The sequence below is a fragment of the Macaca thibetana genome, chromosome 11 (assembly GCF_024542745.1).
Source record: "Macaca thibetana thibetana isolate TM-01 chromosome 11, ASM2454274v1, whole genome shotgun sequence".
Classification (NCBI taxonomy): Eukaryota; Metazoa; Chordata; class Mammalia; order Primates; family Cercopithecidae; genus Macaca; species Macaca thibetana.
In genome coordinates this window covers 99,841,069-99,860,627 of record NC_065588.1, presented here as the reverse complement: position 1 = coordinate 99,860,627, position 19,559 = coordinate 99,841,069, and the positions used below count along the sequence as shown (strand labels likewise).

General features: G+C 43.2%; 1 protein-coding gene across 3 annotated transcripts in view; it reads right to left on the bottom strand.

Annotated features, from left to right (window-relative positions):
* The window catches only part of STAB2 (stabilin 2), a 168,386-nt gene that overhangs the window by 125,616 nt on the left and 23,211 nt on the right, over nucleotides 1-19,559 (bottom strand). For all 3 annotated transcript variants that reach the window (XR_007717704.1, XM_050748449.1, XM_050748450.1), the window contains exons 4-7: nucleotides 16,453-16,538; nucleotides 14,896-14,965; nucleotides 6,039-6,134; nucleotides 708-833 (exon numbers count right to left, since the gene is read on the bottom strand). Coding sequence is in view for 2 of the 3 variants with exons in the window: in XM_050748449.1 (XP_050604406.1) it covers nucleotides 708-833; nucleotides 6,039-6,134; nucleotides 14,896-14,965; nucleotides 16,453-16,538 (378 nt within the window). In the remaining variant the exon portion in view is untranslated. The remainder of the gene's footprint in view (nucleotides 1-707; nucleotides 834-6,038; nucleotides 6,135-14,895; nucleotides 14,966-16,452; nucleotides 16,539-19,559) is intronic.

The following is a 19,559-nucleotide window of genomic DNA, read 5'->3' as shown; positions in this document are numbered from 1 at the left end:
TCAAAGCTGCAGAGGCAACTCACAGTTTTCAAACTCAAATATTTCCTTTCATTTCCCCCATGAACCAGACAGATTTAGATATGGTCATCAGAAATTGTAAAAATATTGCGTTGATATATTAGTTGGCCATTTGGTGTATGTAGTTGAATATAAAACAGCATGAAAGAAAACACTAACACTTACAGAATTTGTAATATGTACTAAGCCCTGCTCTAAGAAGTTGCTATGTATTAACTCATTTAATCTTTACAATAATCCCTGAAGGTAGGTACCATTATTAGCTCCATTTCACAGATAGAAGAATGGAGACACAGGCAGGTTAAAGGTCATGTAGTCAGTAGAAGGCAGATCTGGGACTGAACCCAGGCAGTCTGGCTTGAGAGTCCATGTTTTTAACTGATACATAATACAGCTTTTTATAAAGTGAATAAAATCAAAAAGATAAAATAAGAAGCATTAAATGTTGTTCTAACATTGATTAAGGTGATACGAAAACATGTAAAAATCTATATATATGATTTCATAAGAGAAGAAGTTGCCATTTATTAAGCATTTTGCTTGGCACTTTTTATATACATTTCACTCAACTACACAGAGAAGTAGAAATTGTCATTGTGTTAAGGAGGTTGTGAGGTTTTTTTTTTTTTCCCTGTTAAATAACCTAAACATCTCAATGAATAAACTAGTGGAATCTAAATTCTACTCACGCTCGCAGTATTTGCCATCACCCTGGTAATTGGGAAGGCATTTGCATTCCAGTTTGTTTTCATCTTCAGTGGAAGGCGAACATCTGGAATTTTCTGGGCAGAGCAAGGCTGCACATTGAGGGATGGCTGCATAGGAAAATTGTTGAAGTACTTGCGTTAGTAGAATAACCAGTTCTTAAGACCCCAAACTGCAGTATTCCCTTTTATTAAAAAGCAATACAAACTCATTGTAACAATTAAAAAATTACAGAACACATAAGTTAAAATTGTCTTCTTCTTAGTCTCCCAAAGTTGCCAATATCATCAGTCAATAAAATATGTTTATTTATAACATTTATCTGTATGATTTTGTAAAAAAATAGAATCCTGTTAAAATATTTAGCAATGTAATTTTTAATTTAACAATATACTATGAAAGTCTTTAAGGATCTGCCTTGATCTCTAGTAACTGCATAGTATTTCAAAAGACAGGTGTGATGTAGATGGCTGTCAAAAACTATGAAGGGTCTGACATATCAGCCAACTTGCAAAGTGAACAAGTTGGGCTGATAAAGTTTCATGGATGCTGGTAGAAGATACAAAACTTCCGGGTCAGAGTGGAAGTACAGCTTAATACTTACAGCAGGGGCAGCAGCCAGGGTATCAGCATTTTGGCACCAGTTTTTCCAAACCTCAATTCCCATGGGGCAATTCAAAGAGGACTAGACTGAGACATGCACATGCAGTGAGTTTCATTATAGGAGGTGAGCCCTGATCTTAGGGTACCTAATTTTTTTTTTTTTTTTTTTTTTTTATAATGGGCAATGTATTATTTAGGGACACGCAGGAGACAGAAACCACATAATTATTTGAACAGGGAAAGTTGTAATATAAATGATTATGAACAATTAAAATCATGACAAATCAGCCAGTGAGAGTTTAAAATAAAAGAATTCTAAAGAATAAAGAAATAGCAGGTCTATAAAGAGCAGCCACTGTATTAGGGTTGAGACAAGTACCCAACATACAACCTTCTTCCCTCCAGGCTGAGATCTGAATATCACCAGAAAAAGCATGGCATTAGTCACAAGCTAGCAAAGTTGCAGAGATGCCTTGACCATATTTGCTGAAAATCTGCTCTCTGGGGTGGCTGGCAGGTCATGCATGGGGAGGTCACAAGCCTTGGAACTCACTAGGTGCCAAAGGAATCTGCTAGCCAGTGGGTGCTGCTGGCAGCAGCAATTAAGAAGCCAACTCTCTGTCATGCAGTGCACCTCTGTGTGTGGTTCAGGCCTGGGCAGCTCCAGACCAGCTGTGTGGGATTCAAGGGGGTGTGTCCAGCTCCCCAGATGGCCAGCTCTTCAGGGGCCTTGCTATGCATGGGACTGAGGAGAGGAGTACAGAACAGCTTTCCCCCGGGCTGAGGCATGGGCCTGTGCAGTCTGGGGCTCCTGGCTGTGCTGCTACTTTCTAAGTCAAGCACTGGACAGTGTACAGTGGCCAAATGCTGGAGGGAGCTGAGCTCTGCAGGAACCCAGCACTGGAGAAACTATGTGGGGCTAAGAAACAGAAAAAAGTTGTTCTTTGGGAGCCTGGTGAGTGAGTCAAACCAGAAACAGGGAGAGAGTCCCCACTTCTTCCTCTACAGTCCTTCTTTGATAAGGCTTCTCTACACTCTTCATTGATAAGGCTTCATGTTTTGCTAGCTAGCAAAGGAGAATCATTTATACAGCCCAGCTCCATTATCACAGAGCAGGCAAAAAGGATGATTTTGGAGCTGAGAGGCACTGGCAGTAAGCATGCCTGCCCTTTGCTCCTGAGGGAGATACTATGTCTTCCAAGTCTGTTCAGTATACAAACATCCTTGAACAGATGATCTGGAACAAAGAGCAGTCAGTGTATTGCTCTCAAGATGTGCACACACGTGAGAGATGCATGGAGAATTGTCTCCCAACAGTGGCTAGTTGAGTAAAATAGTTCACAGAGACTATTCCCCCAACCCTTTCATAAACCAGAAGTTTTGGCAGAAAGTGACTGCTCCTTCAGGATTACATTTTCCACCCCACTTTACATCCAGGAAAGGTCACGTGACTAGTTCATGCTGATGGAATATTGAGCAGAGGTTTTATATATTTTTTTCCTGGACTTTCATAAGCAGGTACCTCTCCATCTTCTCTTTCCCATCTGTGATGGCTGGAAGCAGAGTACTCTGAGGTACTAGAGAATGACAGAGTCACAAGATGGAAAGATGTGGATCCCTAATCACCATGTAGTGGGGAGCTGGCACCAGCCAGGAACACCCACATTGGACTGTTACATGAGTGAGAACTATACATTTTTAGTGTTAAGCCAGAGGTTCCCAATAATTTTTTCATGGTACCCCAACATCAAAAGAAATACCGAAAAGGTTCATTTATTTAGCTGTTAGAATCACTTAGCAGCCATTTGAAAAAGTGACATGCTTAATAGAAAAATGTCTATTTTTAAGTAACCACATTGACCTACGTATAAGACATGTGAGTGTGTTGGACACTGCACAACTTCTCAAACTTTAAAATTTGATACAGATTGGAGACTGGCACCCTCATTTCAGTCACATTGAGTTTTATGAGGCACTTGCCTTTTATCAAAGTAATCATTGAAAATGTACCTTTGCAAAGATATGATGTCACTGCAAGGAATTAGTGCGACCTCATGTTGAAATTGTGAACTAACTCAAGCTAGCCGTTCATGTGGTATCTGACAGATGTGTCTCTGTGTTTCCCTCAGAAATTTAAAATATCCACTAGTAGCCAGTGAATTTGATTATAGTACCTTGGGACACCCTGGCGCACAATTTTAAAACCATAGTGTTAAGTCATTGAAGTTTTGTGTTTATTTTTTATAGCAACTAGCATTATCCTAACTAGTATAGGATGTACCACAACTTATTCAACCAATTTCCTACTGGTGGAAATTCAAGTCGTTTTCGGCTTGTTATCTTCCTACAAATAGCATTTCCATACATTTCTTTGATCATATATGCTTACCTTTGCCAAATTCCTGTCCTCTCCTGGGGTAAATTCTTAGAATTGAGGCCACAGAAGCATACTATAAGCATGTCTTCAAATTTAGTAAGTAAATTTCCCCCATAGGTTGTAGGAATTCACTGTCATTTTTTTCATACCCACAGATGGATACTATCTATCTTTTTAATCTTTGTAACATAGTGGGCAAAACAAACAAACAAACAAACAAACAAAAATAAACCCCCAGGACTCCAAATATGACTGCATTTTAATATGTATGGGTGTGACGATTAGTGGACTTAGCACCTTTTTCATGTTTATTGCTGGTTTTCATTTCTTTCTGAGACAGAGTCTTGGTCTGTCACCCAGGCTGGAGTGCAATGGCGTGATCTCGGCTCACTGCAACCTCCACCTCCCAGGTTCAAGTGACTCTCCTGGGTCAGCCTCCTGAGTAGCTGGGATGACAGGCACCCGCCATCATGCCTGGATGATTTTTGTATTTTTGTAGAGACAGGATTTCTCTATGTTGGCCAGGCTGGTCTTGAACTCCTGACCTCAGATGATCCAGCTGCCTCGGCCTCCCAAAGTGCTGGGATTATAGGCATGAGCCACCACGCCCAGCCTGTTTTCATTTCTTAGTCTGAAATTTAGACTATAGACTTTACATGAATCCAATTTTTTATTATAAAAATGTATCTGCCATGTGGATTTTAAATATTTTTGTCCTAGTCTCTTGTCATTTGGCTTGACAGAATTATTATTATTTTTTACTCGGAAGCATATCTATTAGGGTTTTCCATTAGGCCGGCTTCTGGACTGGGTCTCCTGCCTTACTGAGAAGGCCTGTGCCCAGGCGTCCATTGGACAATGGCAGGAGTGGCCAAGGAAGGGGACTGACTGAGGATCACAGAAGACCCGTCCCACCCATTTGCCTTTGCATTTGGACTGGAAGCTTGCATGGCTGTCCCAGCTACAAGAAGAAGGCAGAGGCTGAGTTTATTCATCCTGTTGCTACCACCGCTCACGGCATTTCAACTGCTTCCAATAAAATGAGTTTGCATTTGCTGACTTTCAATCTCACCCAACCCTTTCATTTTATAGGAGACTAAAGTCCCGAGGATAAGTTAAATGAGGCTAGTGGCACAGGCAGAATGACCGATTTCTTAACATGTCAGCTCCCAATTCACCCTTCAGAGCTGGCTCTGCCATCATGTGAGTTTCTCCTTCACAGAGCGATGTTAAGCTTTGCCAGTAGAGGGCACTGGCGGGAGGCGGGGGCTCCTCTTTCTGCCTCCAGGGAGCCATGTGGTGCCGCTGCTGCCTGTTCCTTTGCTGCTGCTGCGGGGTCTGCTCAGGAATGATCTGCCCCAGCGGTGCACCCAGAGTTCCTCAGTGACTGACCTTGCTTCCTTGGCCTGGACCTAGTGACCACCTTCCCACAGCCCTCTCGACATAGACATTGTGTATTCCAGGTTTTTTGCCTGAGAGGTCCCTGATTTCTTGTGCCTAACCCACCAGCCTCAGCTCCCCAAGGCCCTGGAGGGTTGCCCCATGCCTGCTAGGTGACTGTGGTCCAGTGCTGGCCTGGATAAAACAGCAAACTTCTCGGCCACCCACCACATCCTCTCCAACAAGGTTTAAATCCAGCCTTGGGGACAGCCACCCCCTTCCAAATTTGTCCCTTGTTTGCTATGCTCCATCCTCTCTAGAGTTCTGTTTGCATTTTTACAGCTGCTCTCCTATCACAGCTTACTAATTATCCCTATTAAACTTCCCTTGTTTAAATCACCCCTCGGTTTCTAGCTCTTGATTGGACCCAGTATAATAGATTGCTTTCAGAATTTCCCATGGATTCAAATAACTTTAGTTCTAGCTGTCCTATTTACTAGTTGTGTGGCCTTTGGTGAATCACTTAGCCTTGGTGAAGCACCCTTTCCTCTTCCTTAGGGCTGTTAATGTGTTCCACCTTTGAGGCTCATAATCGAGAAGATGCTGTGTCTCCTTTACTAGGTGACTAACTTGTTGCAATGGCTTGTGTTGGCTTCCCAGCCCCAGTGTCCCTCTTTCCATTCTACCCTTCACGTGGCCTCCAGCTCAACCTTCCTAAAACACAGCTATAGCCTTGACACCACACTGCTTCTGTTCTCTCTCTTCCTCCTCCTTTCTTTCCCTCCTCTTCTTTTCTTTTCTCTTCTACATTCTCTTTTTAATTTCTGGTTTCTTTCCAGAAAACTTTAGGTGGTACCTTGCCCCTGCAGAGAACCAGTAACAGATACAAAATTGAAATGCATACATTTGTGCCTATTTGATCTGGCGTGGCATTAAGGAAACTAGCAGTACTTACGCTTGTCACACTTGGGGCCAGTGTACGCAGAGTAGCACTCACAGGTTCCATCGCCATCTAGTCCACTGTTGCACACCCCATGCACACAGTTGCACACTGGAGACAGAAAGTGGGGGATTTTTATCACCTGACATAGACTGTTGCTAAACATTCTGGAAGGCTAGTATTTTCAGATCATCTTTGCTGAGACTCTGCATAATAAGGTGAAGAAGACCATGGATTTGAAGTCCTAGAGACCCTTGTTTGAACTTTGGTTCCTCTCCCTTTTATCAGCACCAGGATTTTTTTTTTTTTTAAGTTTAACATATGGATAATAGTGCCTACTTCCTGGGATTTCTATAGAGTCAAGTAACATAATATATATAAAGCATGGGGCATATCATATGCATTGGAGTTCTTTCCCCTACTCTCAAACTATTTACTTCATCTTTGGATATCTCAACAAGAGAATTAATTTAGTGTCTTATATACACCTGTTATGTTTAAAAGAGAAAAGCTACTACTAACTCAATCACTGTTGGTAGCAGATATCTATACAAATAAGTCCTACCTATTGATGGGGCAATGCAAGGATAAAAAAAGGAAAATATTCAAAAGGGTCTAGAATAACCATGCCATATTTTCTAGCTTGATGTTTTAGCCCAGTGACAGATCATTTCAGGGATGATAAATGAAGGGCATTTGAAATGGATGTGAATGGTCAACTCTTTAGTTTGCGGTTGGTTTGTAGCAAGATTTACTATCAGGCTAGGCCGTCAGCATCCTATGGCCAGCCCTCTCTGGAGCATGCTGTATTAGTTTTCTATCGCTGCCATAACAAGTTCCACAAACTTAGTGACTTAAAACAACACAAATTTATCTTACAATTCTGGAGGTCAGAAGTCCAAAATGTACTCATTGAGCTAAAATCGATGTTTCAGTTGGGCTGCTATTGCTCTGGAGACTTTAGTGGAGAATCTTTTGTCTTTTCTAGCTTCTAGAGCCCATCTTTATTCCTGGGCTCATGAAACCCTTTCTCCATCTTCAGAGGTAACAATGGCAGGTCAAATACTTCTCATGCTATCATTTCTATGCTTCTCTCTTCTGTCTTTCTCATCCACTTACAACAACCCTTGTGATTACATTGGACTCACCTGGATAATCCAGGCTACTCTCCCTATCTTAAATCAGTCAATTAGCAACCTTAATTCCACCTGCAACCTTAAGTCTCCTTTGCCATATAACCTAACATATTCATAGGTTCCAGGGATTAGGACATTTTGGGGGCTCATTTTTCTGCCTACTACACGTGTCTTCAGTGCATGTAAGCCAACTTAATATTAGCTCAAATGAAACATAATTAAGAAGATGCACCTGCTTAAAAACTTAACCAGAAATACCAGCAAAGCAAGGATCAATGAAGTTTAAAGTATTCCAAACATCTAATAAGTCATCAAGTCCTTTGTTTTCTCTGTCTCTACCTCCCACCTTGATCTTCTGCTCTTCATCTCCACTGGTGCCATTTTTGTTCAGGCCTTTATCATGTTTTGCCTGGACTATTGCAGTAGCATGATACCTGGCCTCGCTATTTCTAGTTTCTTGCCTCTCCATTTCATTCTTTTCATTTGATTAGCAATGGCATCAGGGTGACCGTCCCATAAATATCTCAATGACTCTCAATTACCAACCAAATAAAAGTTAGATTTCTCAGTTTGGTAAACAATGGCCGTTCCAACCTGACTCTAACCTTGGTAAGTTTTCATTTTCATCTTTCGCCACTTTATTTTATACATCTTCAATTCTTAGCATGTGGGATGATTCATTCACTATTCATCGTCCTTCCTTCAAAACACTTATGGAATACATATTATGTTCAGAGTACCACGCTAGAGATTAATGCCCAAAAATAAACAGGACAAAGTCTCTGCCATCAAACAGATCACAATCTAATGGCAGAAGAAAACAGCCAATCCCAATGCACTGGGATAAATGCTATGAAATGACCAACCAATGGGAGCTGGCCAGGAAAAGAGAAAGTGGGGTTGGCCCAGGGAAGACCATGCCAGGTGGAAGCAGCAGGAAATGCATCTTGCATGTTCACACCTCCAGGCTTTTCCTCTGCTGCGCTCCCTTTTGTGTGCTAACTGGAATCCTTGTCATCCTTCAAGGCCAGCCAAAGCCCCCACTTCTGTGTTGCCATCTCAGTGGTCTCCAAACAATCTGTGCTCCTCTGGCTCCAGCAGCACTTTCTTTGTTCCATGTCCACTATTGCATCTTATGACAACTACAAGTTTGTTAATACCTGACAGCTGAAGACCACCAGGAGCGCACCAATGGTCAAATCAAGTCAGCAGCAAGGGTGAGCCATTCTGCGAGAAGTAGCAGTAGGCTCTTATGTCAGCCAGGAGAGGCTGGATAGTTCTCATGGTCATCCATTGTTGCTGAGTCTCTGTTCAGACATGATTATTCCCTGGCCTAGTTTTTATCTTTTCCTCCATAGATATAGTGAGTCTTTTGTCTGATGGTGATATTCTGCAAAATTCTTTATGCTTAGCAGCAGAACACCACAGCCTCTCCGGTAGCAACTAGGCCAGCAGCCAGGAGACAGCTGTCAGGGCTGCTGTTTTCTTTCTCAATCTGTATATTTTTCTCCCCTATTAGATTGGGACTGCTTGGAATGACCTCCCCACCTCTGTATTTCCCCACATGTTTTACGGTGCCCTGTAACAATACCAACAACTACACAACTAAATTTTAGATAACGACATTGCCCAGCAGGGCCAGGATTAGGGTGAGGAGAGTGAAACAGGGTCGTGCAAGCACAGAGCTGCATCCCGCTGTTATTGAGCATTTTGATGTTTCATTCAATAATTTTTAAAGTATTATTGTCATGGGTTGAGTTTTGTCTCCCAAAATAATATGGCGGAGTCCTCATCCCCAGTACTTCAGAATGCTCCTGTTTGGAAGTAGGGTCATTGCAGATGTAATGAGTTAAGATCAGGTCATACTGGAGTAAGGTGAGCCCATAATCCAATATGACTGGTGTCCTTATGAGAAGGGGAGACACCACAGACACGATGGGAAGAGGCATGTGAAGAGGGAGGCCGAGATCGGAGTGATACTGTCACAACCAAAACCAGCTGGGGCTACCAGAGGCTGAAAGAAGCAAGGAAGGACCTTCTTCTAGAAGCTTCAAAAGGAGCATGGCCCTGCCAACACCTTGATATTTGACTTCTAGTTTCCAGAACTGGAACAATAAGTTGCTGTTGTTTTAAGCCACCCAGTGTGTAGTACTTTGCTGCAGCTGCCCTAGGAAATCAGTGCAGTTTTGATCTTGATTTTTGAGTTGTTTTGATGCCTCCTTAAATTTTTCACCCGAGGCCCCACACTTCTCTTTACTGAGTGCTTACTATCTATCAGGCATTTTGCCAAGTGCATTGCATGCGTCATCTCATGTTTACCACATCCTTTGAGGTAGGTATCATTACTACCTGTGTATCACACATGAAAAAACGGGAGATAGCTAGCTCAAGTAGTCCCTCAAATAACTGAAGAATTAAATGGGATTTGCAGTGCCATCCTCCCTTCAAAACTCAATTGACATTGTTTCTATTTTAGCCAAGCACTTTGATATCTACCTATGGCTGTGGATTTTTGGAATAAACAAGTTCTGGAGAGCAGTAAAGTTGGTTATGGAGATAGTGGGGTGAGGAGGGAGTGTACTATGGGCTCAGTGGAGAAGATTCAATTCAATTCAAAAAATATTTACCCAGCTTTATTAGGCACTAGGTATACAACATGTGAGTAATTGATAATATCTAAAGTCCAGGAGCTCACAGTGCAGTGGGAAGCCAGGCTCTAGGAGATACAGTGACAATTCCTGTCCTAAGTGCTGTCATGCAGCCATTGGAGGAAGGTGAGGGGCACAGAGGGCTCCTGCTCCCAACTCAGTGCAAATTGCGAGTGTTGTCCTTGTCATTAAGATTGCCCTCCTGGCTGTGTGGTATTGGCCCAAGGCCCTGGCATGAGCCTCTTCCTTCATGCCATCTTCCACTACAGCCTCTCTACTGGATTAACTGCCAGGCACTGGCAGCTTTTGGAAGCGTCTGATGCTGCATTGCAGGCTGCCAGCTGCTGCCAGGAACATGTCCTTGGGAAGGAGATGTGAGTGGCAGAGGGTTTCCCAGATGATCATTGAAAGAGCGCTTGGTACTTGTTAACCAGTCTCAGTAAATCTCTAGAGACACATAAAACTTGGGTGGTATAACTTTAAAGTGGTGAAAGCCATGGCCATGCTGGTCAGAGGGATGGTATGCATAGCCTCCTGTGACGTGCCCCATAGCAGAGTAAGCTGCTCCCTCTCCTGTGCTCCCATAGGATCTTGTCTGGGCTGTGCACACTGCATCATCACAGTCGCCACCCACATTTCCAGCTCCTTGGGACTGGGCACCTAATCTCATCACTCGTAGGATCCACATCACCTGTCTGGTGTGTAATATATGATGGACACTCACCAGAGGCAGACTGGGGCAGCGCTTGGGGGCCCAGGCTCTGGAGTCACACACATGGGGTCAAATCCTGCCTCTACCCCCATAATAGCTGCATGGCCTTGAGCAACCCTCTCTGCTTCTTCATACATAAAAGGAGAACCCCCACCTCCTTTGGAGAGTTGTAGTGAGGATCCAAAGAAACCCCTCTGCACATGGTCTGACACACAGGAGGTGCTTAGCAAATACGAGTGACTCTTCTTAACAGTACATGGTTGTGGGATTGATTCGGGGATCATGTTAGAGAAAATGGGCTTTGCAATCTGGCTAGCTGGAAAGGAGGCAATGAGCAGGCTGCGTTACTGGCAGCAGAGATGAAAACCTTTGGCTGCTGCAGCTCGAAATCATCTCTAAACCAACGAGCAGTCTAGGAGGAGAGTGCTACCACAGAAGATTACAGACAGTGTGAAAAATAAACTGCACCTAATAGAGCTGTCAGGCAGAATGGCCACCTCCCCGGACCAATGTCTCATTGGATGATACAACACTGGCACCCAGTGGATGCCTGGATGAAAAGGTTTGCAGTCTCCATAGTCCTTGTCAGTGGGAAACAACCAGCCATTGCTGAGTCATTCATCCATCCATTCATTCATCAGTGACTCGCTTGCTGTTGGATTATTTTTGTCCTCACTTAATACTTACTTCTATTGATTGAATGCTTGTGACATAATACTAGGAGCTTTACTATGTTGTCAATCCCATGAAATTGATATTATTATTTCTGTTTTATAGATGAGAAAGGCTTAGGGGATTTAAATAGCTTGCCCTCGGTCACACACCAAGTAGGGTCTGTTTCAAACTATGGTCAAACTGAGTTTAAAGCCTGTTCTCTTAATTGTTACATTCTAGAGCTATGGTATTTAATTTGGTAGCCACAAGCCACATGTGCCTATTTAAATTTGAATTAAGTGATATTTAGTGCAATTTGAATTTTAACTCCTTAGTTGCACTAGCCCCATTTCAGGTGCTCAATGGTCACATGTGGCTAGTGGCTACTGTATGGGACAGTGCAAACACACAATATTTCCTTCATCACAGAAAATTCCATTGGAATCCATAGCTTGGAAGTTTTTCTCTTGGGTCTCAGTTTAAGTTTCCAGTTTTCTTACCTAAAAATTTAGGTGTTGAAGCCATCTTTCTCCCTTTCACTTGCCCTTTCTCCATGACACCAAGTGTGAAGGGAGGATCCTTCCTTTATTTGGAAATGTTGGGAATTTCCCTGTGCGTCTCTGCTCAACGGTAACCAACACCAGTGTCTTGGAGATAACATGGGTCTTCTTCCTCATTTGTCATCTCCAGACAATTTACTAGGCTTTCTTGGGATCTAAGCAACACTGGATGCTTTCTTTACTCCTTCCCATTTCAATATATATTTAGCATATGTGATTTAAATTCTTAAATGGCAGGGAAGGGTAAATTTGGGAGGAGACATGCTATTTCTATACAGTTGACTGATTACATTTTAGTCGCTGTCCTTTAATGTAATATTTAAATTTAAAAACACATGGGATACCAATATCCATTGTTTTTTGGGTTTATTTATTTATTTATTTGAGATGGAGTCTTGCTCTGTCACCCAGGCTGGAGTGTAGTGGTGTGATCTCGGCTCACTGCAACTTCCGACTCCCAGGTCCAAGTGATTCTCCTGCCTCAGCCTTGCAAGTAGTTGGGACTACAGGCCTGCACCACCACACACAGCTAATTTTTGTATTTTTAGTACAGATGGGGTTTCACTGTGTTGGCCAGGCTGGTCTCAAACACCTGATCTCAACGGATCCAGACTTAGCCTCCCAAAGTGCTGGGATTACAGGCGTGAGCCACTGAGCCCAGCCCCAATATCTGTTTTAAATTTGCTTTTGCTAACAGCCTTATGAAATAATCTCTATAGAACGGTGGGTGAAGAAACACCTATGATTAAGGGATGCTAGGGAATAATAATCGTAACATTTATTATGCACTTATCATCCCATTAAATCCTCTCTAAAAGAGGCAATATTAGATAGCATGCTTCATAAAGTCTCCATGATTAGCAGCCCTAGAGCTGAAACCTTGTCTGAGTCTGAAACCTGGGTTCTAAAACCATGCTTCTGGGTCAGGAGAACATCACTGGAGCAAACTAGATAATTCATTCATTGATTCATCTAGTCATATATTCACTCACTCATTTATTCATCCAACAACAGTGTAGTGAGTGTCTACCAGGCAGGCAGCAGGTAGAAGGTACTGGAAATAAAGATACCACAACACCTGCCTAAGAGGACCTTATGGATTAGAATAAGGCAATGCCTCTGCAATTGCAGATAAAATTTATTACAGAGTTTGCAAACTTATGGGGGTGGGATGTGTTGTGTGTGCATAGGTTTCCTTGCCAAAAATATTTGAATCGAAGCAGTGTCTACTGAGTTTAATTTTTCTATGAAAGTCAGAGCCCAAGTGGTGTTGGCAAAAAGCTACCCACATCTTTTTGGGAGATGAGGATCTAGCAGACACTGTTTCTACCATACCCACATTCTTTAGACCTTAAAGATTGCGATTGTGAGCCTTCCAGCTAACTTCCAGGATCCACAGCTCTTAGCCTGAGGGTTTTGTGTGAACCTGAGGATGGGCACTCTTCCTGGGTGCTCCCTAGACACTCTTAAGTAGCAGGGGGTGAAAAACTCTCCCCACTTGACTATGTGTATTAATTCCCTGTCGCTGCTGTAACACATTGCTACACACTTAGTGTCTTAAAACAACACAAAGTTATTGTCTTACATTTCTGAAGACAAGAAATCCAAAATCACTGTGCTAAAATCAAGGTGTTGGCATTGTTGTGCTCCTTTTTGGAGATTCTGGGGAGAACATGTTTCCTTGCCTTTTCCAGCCTCAAGAGGCCACCCACATTCCTTGGCTCATGGCTTTTCCTTCTTCAAAGCCAGAAATTGGCGGACCAAGTCTTTCTCATATCTTGTAACTCTGACACTCATCTTCTGTCTCCCTTCTCCATCCTTAAGGACCCTTGTGATTAACACTGGGCCTTCCCAGATAACCCAGGATAATCTCTTATCTTAAGGTCAGCTGATTAGAAACCTTAATTCTATTTGCTGCCTTAAGTTATGTTTGCCATGTCAGGTACCATATTCCCAGGTGCTAGGGATTTGGATGTGGACATTTCAGGGAGCCATTATTCTGCCCACCGCACTATGGCTCCCTCTCCCCTCAGGTGAGATGACTGAGCTGTGTGTTCTGCACCAACCCCCAGAGCTCCCCGGGGCATCAGGCTCCAGTGGTCCACAGTGGCACTTGGATTAATAATGTCCTGTTTATTTTCCTCACATTACTTCCTCACATCCTCGTGTTTCCTGGGATCACCATTCAAATAAACTAACTACTTGTTACTCGAATCTCTATCTCAAGTCTACTTCTGGACACAGCCAAAAACAAGAGAGTGAACAAGCCAGTCTCAAGTTTGTTTCTTTAATTTGGAGCAACAATCTCTGACCACCTTAGGGAATTATTTGTGAACCCCCAAAAGGAAGGGAACCATTAGAATTAGGTGGGGCCCACGGTATAATTGGAAGCCTATGGATCTATGCGGAGACCAGGATTCAGAAAGAGCCCAGAGAAAAGTTGGGCAGGCAAGGAACAGCTAGCGGTGGAATCCTAGAGCCTGGGGAGAGGGAGCCATAAAGATGGCTGGAAGCATTTCTGGGGAGTAGCTGACTGCACATGCCAGGGCTGAGAACCTCAGGAAACACTGTCTCTGTTTTCAACGACTGCATTTAACAGTTTTGTTGTCAACTTTTTGTTTTCCCTATGTAGACTTGGTTACACATGTTAAAGTGAACTAATCATGGCTTGATAAGGACTCTGTACTTCTATATTTGAGTCCTTGTGGACGAATTGCAACCTGGCTTAATAGGTAGACAAGACTGAAAACCTAACTTAGGAGTGTGCGTCTTAACAATAGCTGAGTCTTGGCCAATCCCAGCGGCTGTACTCCGATCATTCATATACTGCTGAGTGTTCAAACTATGTTCAAATAAGGCAAATGCCGAGCTGTAACCAATCCAGCAGTTCTGTACCTCACTTCCGATTTCTGCACGTCATTTCCCATTTTTTGTCTATAAATCTTCCATCACATGGCTTCACTGAGTCTCTGAATCTGCTGTGATTCTGGGGACTGCCTGATTCACGAATTGTTCGTTGCCCAGTTAAACTCCTTTAAATTTAATTCTGCTGAAGTTTCTTTTTTATCACACATAACTATTCAGTGTTTTCTCCTCAAGGAGTAATCTTTCCTGTGGACTGTCAACCCTTACAAATGTGGTGATTACAAAACTCAGACATACCTGCTGAACAGCTGGGTCCAAATAAGTTGTCATTAGCACAGGTTTCACAGGCTGTTCCACCAAACCCTTCCTGCAAAACACCACAGGTGGTTGACATTAGACTCAAGGGGACCCATGGTACCAGGAAGGCCTTGAATTTCCAACTCAGCATTTGTTTCTCAAATATATTTTCCCTCTGTGCCTTTCCCGGAGCTTCTTCTTTCTGTTTATTTGTGTTATCATTGCATACATTAATCCCTGTGTCATTTTGTACTAAGGGTCTGAAGCTCTGCAGGAGAAAGCTGCTGTGTCAGTCCAAAGATATAAATAGATAGCAAGTGCTAGCAGCCATATCCCGACTTCGCCCAAGGGTGAAAGGAAAATGCTTTCAGTTTTGCTTTTTTTTTTTTTTTGAGACTGAGTCTTGCTCTGTCACCCAGGCTGAAGTGCAGTGGCACGATCTCAGTTCACTGCAACCCCCGCCTCCCAGGTTCTCCTGCTTCAGCCTCCCGAGTAGCTGGGATTACAGGTGCACACCACCATACCTGGATTATTTTTGTATTTTTAGTAGAGACAGGTTTCACCATGCTGGCTAGGCTGGTGTCCAACTCCTAGCCTCAAGTGATCCACCCACCTCAGCCTCCCAAAGTACTGGGATTACAGGCGTAAGCCACCTACCCGACCTCAGTTTTGTATTTCTGAAGACAGTTGAGCTCAATCCTTTTCAGAAGGATTTCCTTGTATTTAAATCCCCTAGGGCTTGAAACTTGCAAAAAGTCACTTTCATGAGATAATGAAGAAAGTCTTAAACTGGTAAAAGAAAATCTTGAACTGGTAAACCTAACGGTTCACAAAGGATGCAGAGGATAGCACCATAAGGGTCGTCTGCTAATAGTGATTATTAATATTAACAATGACAGCAATTTCTATAGTCCTGTATAGTGTCATACAGTATTTTCACATATATGGCCTCATTTTACTTTTTCAACAGATATTCAAAAGTTATTACATAGATATTGTTTCAAACTTTTTTTTTGGGGTAGGGGGGCAGAGTCTTGCTCTTGTCACCCAGACTGGAGTGCAATGGCACAATTTCAGCTCACTGCAACCTCCGCCTCCCGGGTTCAACTGATCCTCCTGCCTCAGCCTCCCAAGTAGCTGGGATTACAGGCGCTGGCCATCATGCCCAGCTAATTTTTGTGTTTTAAGTAGAGACGAAGTTCCACCATGCTGGCCAGGATGGTCTCCATCTCCTGACCTCGTGATCCACCCCCCTCGGCCTCCTAAAGTGCTGGGATTCCAGGCGTGAGCCGCCACGCCCGGCCTGAAACCCATTTATGCAAGTGGATATGCTTAAGACTGAGCAGTAATTGACTCTCCTAAAGGCCCCCAGGCTTTAAGTGGTCATTTTGTTGCAAATGGCACACTTTAAAAAAATTAATACTTCTACCTCTTAGGAACTTCGCTGTATATGTGTGTGTGCATGTGTGTGTGTGTGTGTGTGTGTTTAAGGAGGATCAACAGGTAAAAAGATGGGGAGCAGAATCCAGGAAAGGAAGAACACATTTTCGAACTTACTTGGCAGGAGCAGGTTCCATTTCCTTCCATGCCTTCAGCACAACTGCCCCTGCCATTGCAGGGTGACTCCGCTCCGCCTGGGCACTCTAGGGAATCAAACAGCTCAGATGTATTCATTCGTGACTGCACACAAGCATTCTGCAAGGATGTGCTTAAGCACCTACTAAGAGTGCTAGTTGCCAGGGATAAGAAATACTTGCAGAACCTGTTGGTGTCATCTAGGGTTTTACAGAAGAGGCAGGAGTATACACAGGTGAACCGCAATGTGGTCACGAGCTGCATTAGAAAGTATCCACTGTCTACCACTTCTTGAGCGTTTGCTATACACTTCACAATGATCTAATTAGATCATTCCTATTGCAGCCTCAGGGGTGGTTGCTATTGGTGCTAGTTAGCAGATGAAAAGAATTTCAGAGAGGTTGCATATACTCACCCAAGGTCTCACAGTTTATAAGTTGCAAAGCTGGGACTTTAAGCTCAGACCTTAGCATGACTAAGGCCAGGCCTCTTCCTAGGTGTGCTAGAAAGGGTATTGAGAGAGTCCAGAGAAGGGAGGTATTGATGCTGCCTTAGGGAGTCCGAGAGACATCCCTGAAGAGGAGTTATTTAAATGGCGCTTTTGAAGGCGCAGTAGGAGTTGGCTATGCTTAAAAGGAAAGGATGTTTCAGGAAGAGGCAATAGCAAGTACAAGGTCTTGGAATTGTAAAAGGGCATAACCTGTTCTGGGAATGATAGAGTTTGGTGGGGCTGGGACTTGGGAGCTGGGTGTGAGAGTTGTGGGGGGCTGATGAGGTAAAATAGGACAGTTGGGGACAATTAATGAAGTGCCTAGTATGGTAAGCAAAGGAATTTAGATTTTATTCAGAAGCTGATTCCGAACATGCATAAATACTTCTGTGATATTCTAGACCTGAATTGGAGCTTTTATGGATATTTATTAGAGGACATTCACTAAACATTCAGTGAATACTGAGGACATTCAGGGAATACCCTAATATGTGCCAAGCATTATATTCCATGTTGGGGCAGGGGGACATTTAGCTAGAAAGCCAGATATTACAATGCCCAGAATCAAATAGAGAATTAAAAATTATGGTAAGTGACCGAAGTTTAAGGTACTATTGTGATGAGGATGAAAATAAATTCTATTTCTTTCTATACTTGCTGTTGTTGTACACTTTGAGTGCTGAGTTGACATGGATTTATTGCCAATTTGGATGAGCTCTGACTGTTTAAATAAGAAATCTGAAACTGCAAGCACCAAGCAGAAACCATGCAATGACCATGAAATGTGTCTATGTGAATGAGGTGAGATGAAATGTTATCCCACATTTAAGTTAGCAAGGTAAGTGCCTTCCACAAGACAGGAAGTTCTAGATAATTGTATTAGTCCATTCTCATGCTGCTAATAAAGACATGCCTGAGACTGGGTAATTTATAAAGGAAAGAGATTTAATGGACTCACTGTTCCACATGTCTGGGGAGGCCTCACAATTATGGCAGAAGATGAAGAAAGAGCAAAGTGACGTCTTACATGGCAGCAGGCAAGAGGGCATGTGCAGGGGAACTCCTCTTTACAAAACCATCAGATGTCGTGAGACTTATTCATGATCATGAGAACAGCATGGGAAAGGCCTGCCCCCATGATTCAATTACCTCCCACTGGGTCCCTCCCATGACACGTGAGAATTATTACAATTCAAGGTGAGATTGGGTGGGGACACAGAGCCAAGCCATATCAATAATAATAAAGGATGCATTTGTTTACAACTCATAGCAATCCCCTGAAGTTAAATCTTATTTTTAGCCATACTTTCTAGATGAGGAAACAGGCACAGAGTGGTTAAGTGACTTGGCCAAAGTCACCCAGCTGGCAAGGGGTAATGATAGACACACTTACCCTTCCTCTACTGAAGTGACCACCTTCCTGCTGTCCCTTCCCTCCCATCCCCATCCCATAAGACCTTTGCCATAAACTTTCCTGTGCCACAGCTCATTCTGCCACACATCTTCCCTGTGGCATGTGAAATCAGCATCCATGGAAAATAAAAATGCATTTGTCTTAGTTGATTCAGGCTGCTATAACAAAATGCCTTAGACTGGGTGGCTTATAAACAACAGAAGTTTATTTCTCACAGTCCTGGAGGCTGGGAAGTCCAATATCAAGGTGCTGGCAGATTCTGTGTCTGGTGAGGGCCTGTTTCCTGGTTCATAGATGGAGACTTCTCACTGTATCTTCACTTGGCGGAAGGGGCGAGGGAGCTCTCTGGGGTCTAATCCCATCCATAAGGGCTCTGTTCTTATGATCTAATCACCTCCCAAAGACTTTACCTTTTAATATAATCACATTGGGGATTAGGTATGAACATATGAATTTTGGGGAGACACAAACATTCAGACCATAGCAGCGGTTCTTGAAGAAAGAGACTAAGCAGTAAGAGAAGCAGCTCTCTGAAAGAGACCCTGGGGACTCCCTTAAGTTACTAGGCTAGTTCTTTAGAAGAAAATTCATAATGTGCAGGTACTATAGAGGTGGGAGTCATATCCATCTGTAGATGGTTTTCTGTCTGGCTCCTTCCGATTCCTTCCTGCATCCAGAATATTAGCAAACTACACAGTCTAAATTGCCCATTTTGACCCGTGGTATTTCCACAGCAGTGGCAGAGCCAGGTTCAAAACCTGGAAAGATGCTCCACTCTACTGCACCGTTTATCACTAACACCCACCATTAACAGGCAGGTATGCACCCCAGGACAACAGCTCAGGTAACAGGCATGTTTGTGGGGCAAGGGAAGGGGAAGACATACTGATGGGTAGCTAATATTCATAAGTATTCAAAAAGCAAGACATTGGTTTGGGTTGCTCTCACCAACTAGGCTAGTAGTGGCATGAAATGCGATGGTGCCATGGGAGGAGCTGGGACATTGCAGTCAGAATGTTCTGGGTTCAAATCCCAGCTAAACTCTTTGCTTGCAACCCTTTGCTTTTGGCAAAGTCCATGCCTGGCTCTGAGATTCAGTTCAGGTGTATGTGGGGACAATACTGTCTTCTAGGCAGGTTGTTGTAGGGACTGGAAATATTAGGTGCTTAATGAATGATAGTTGCT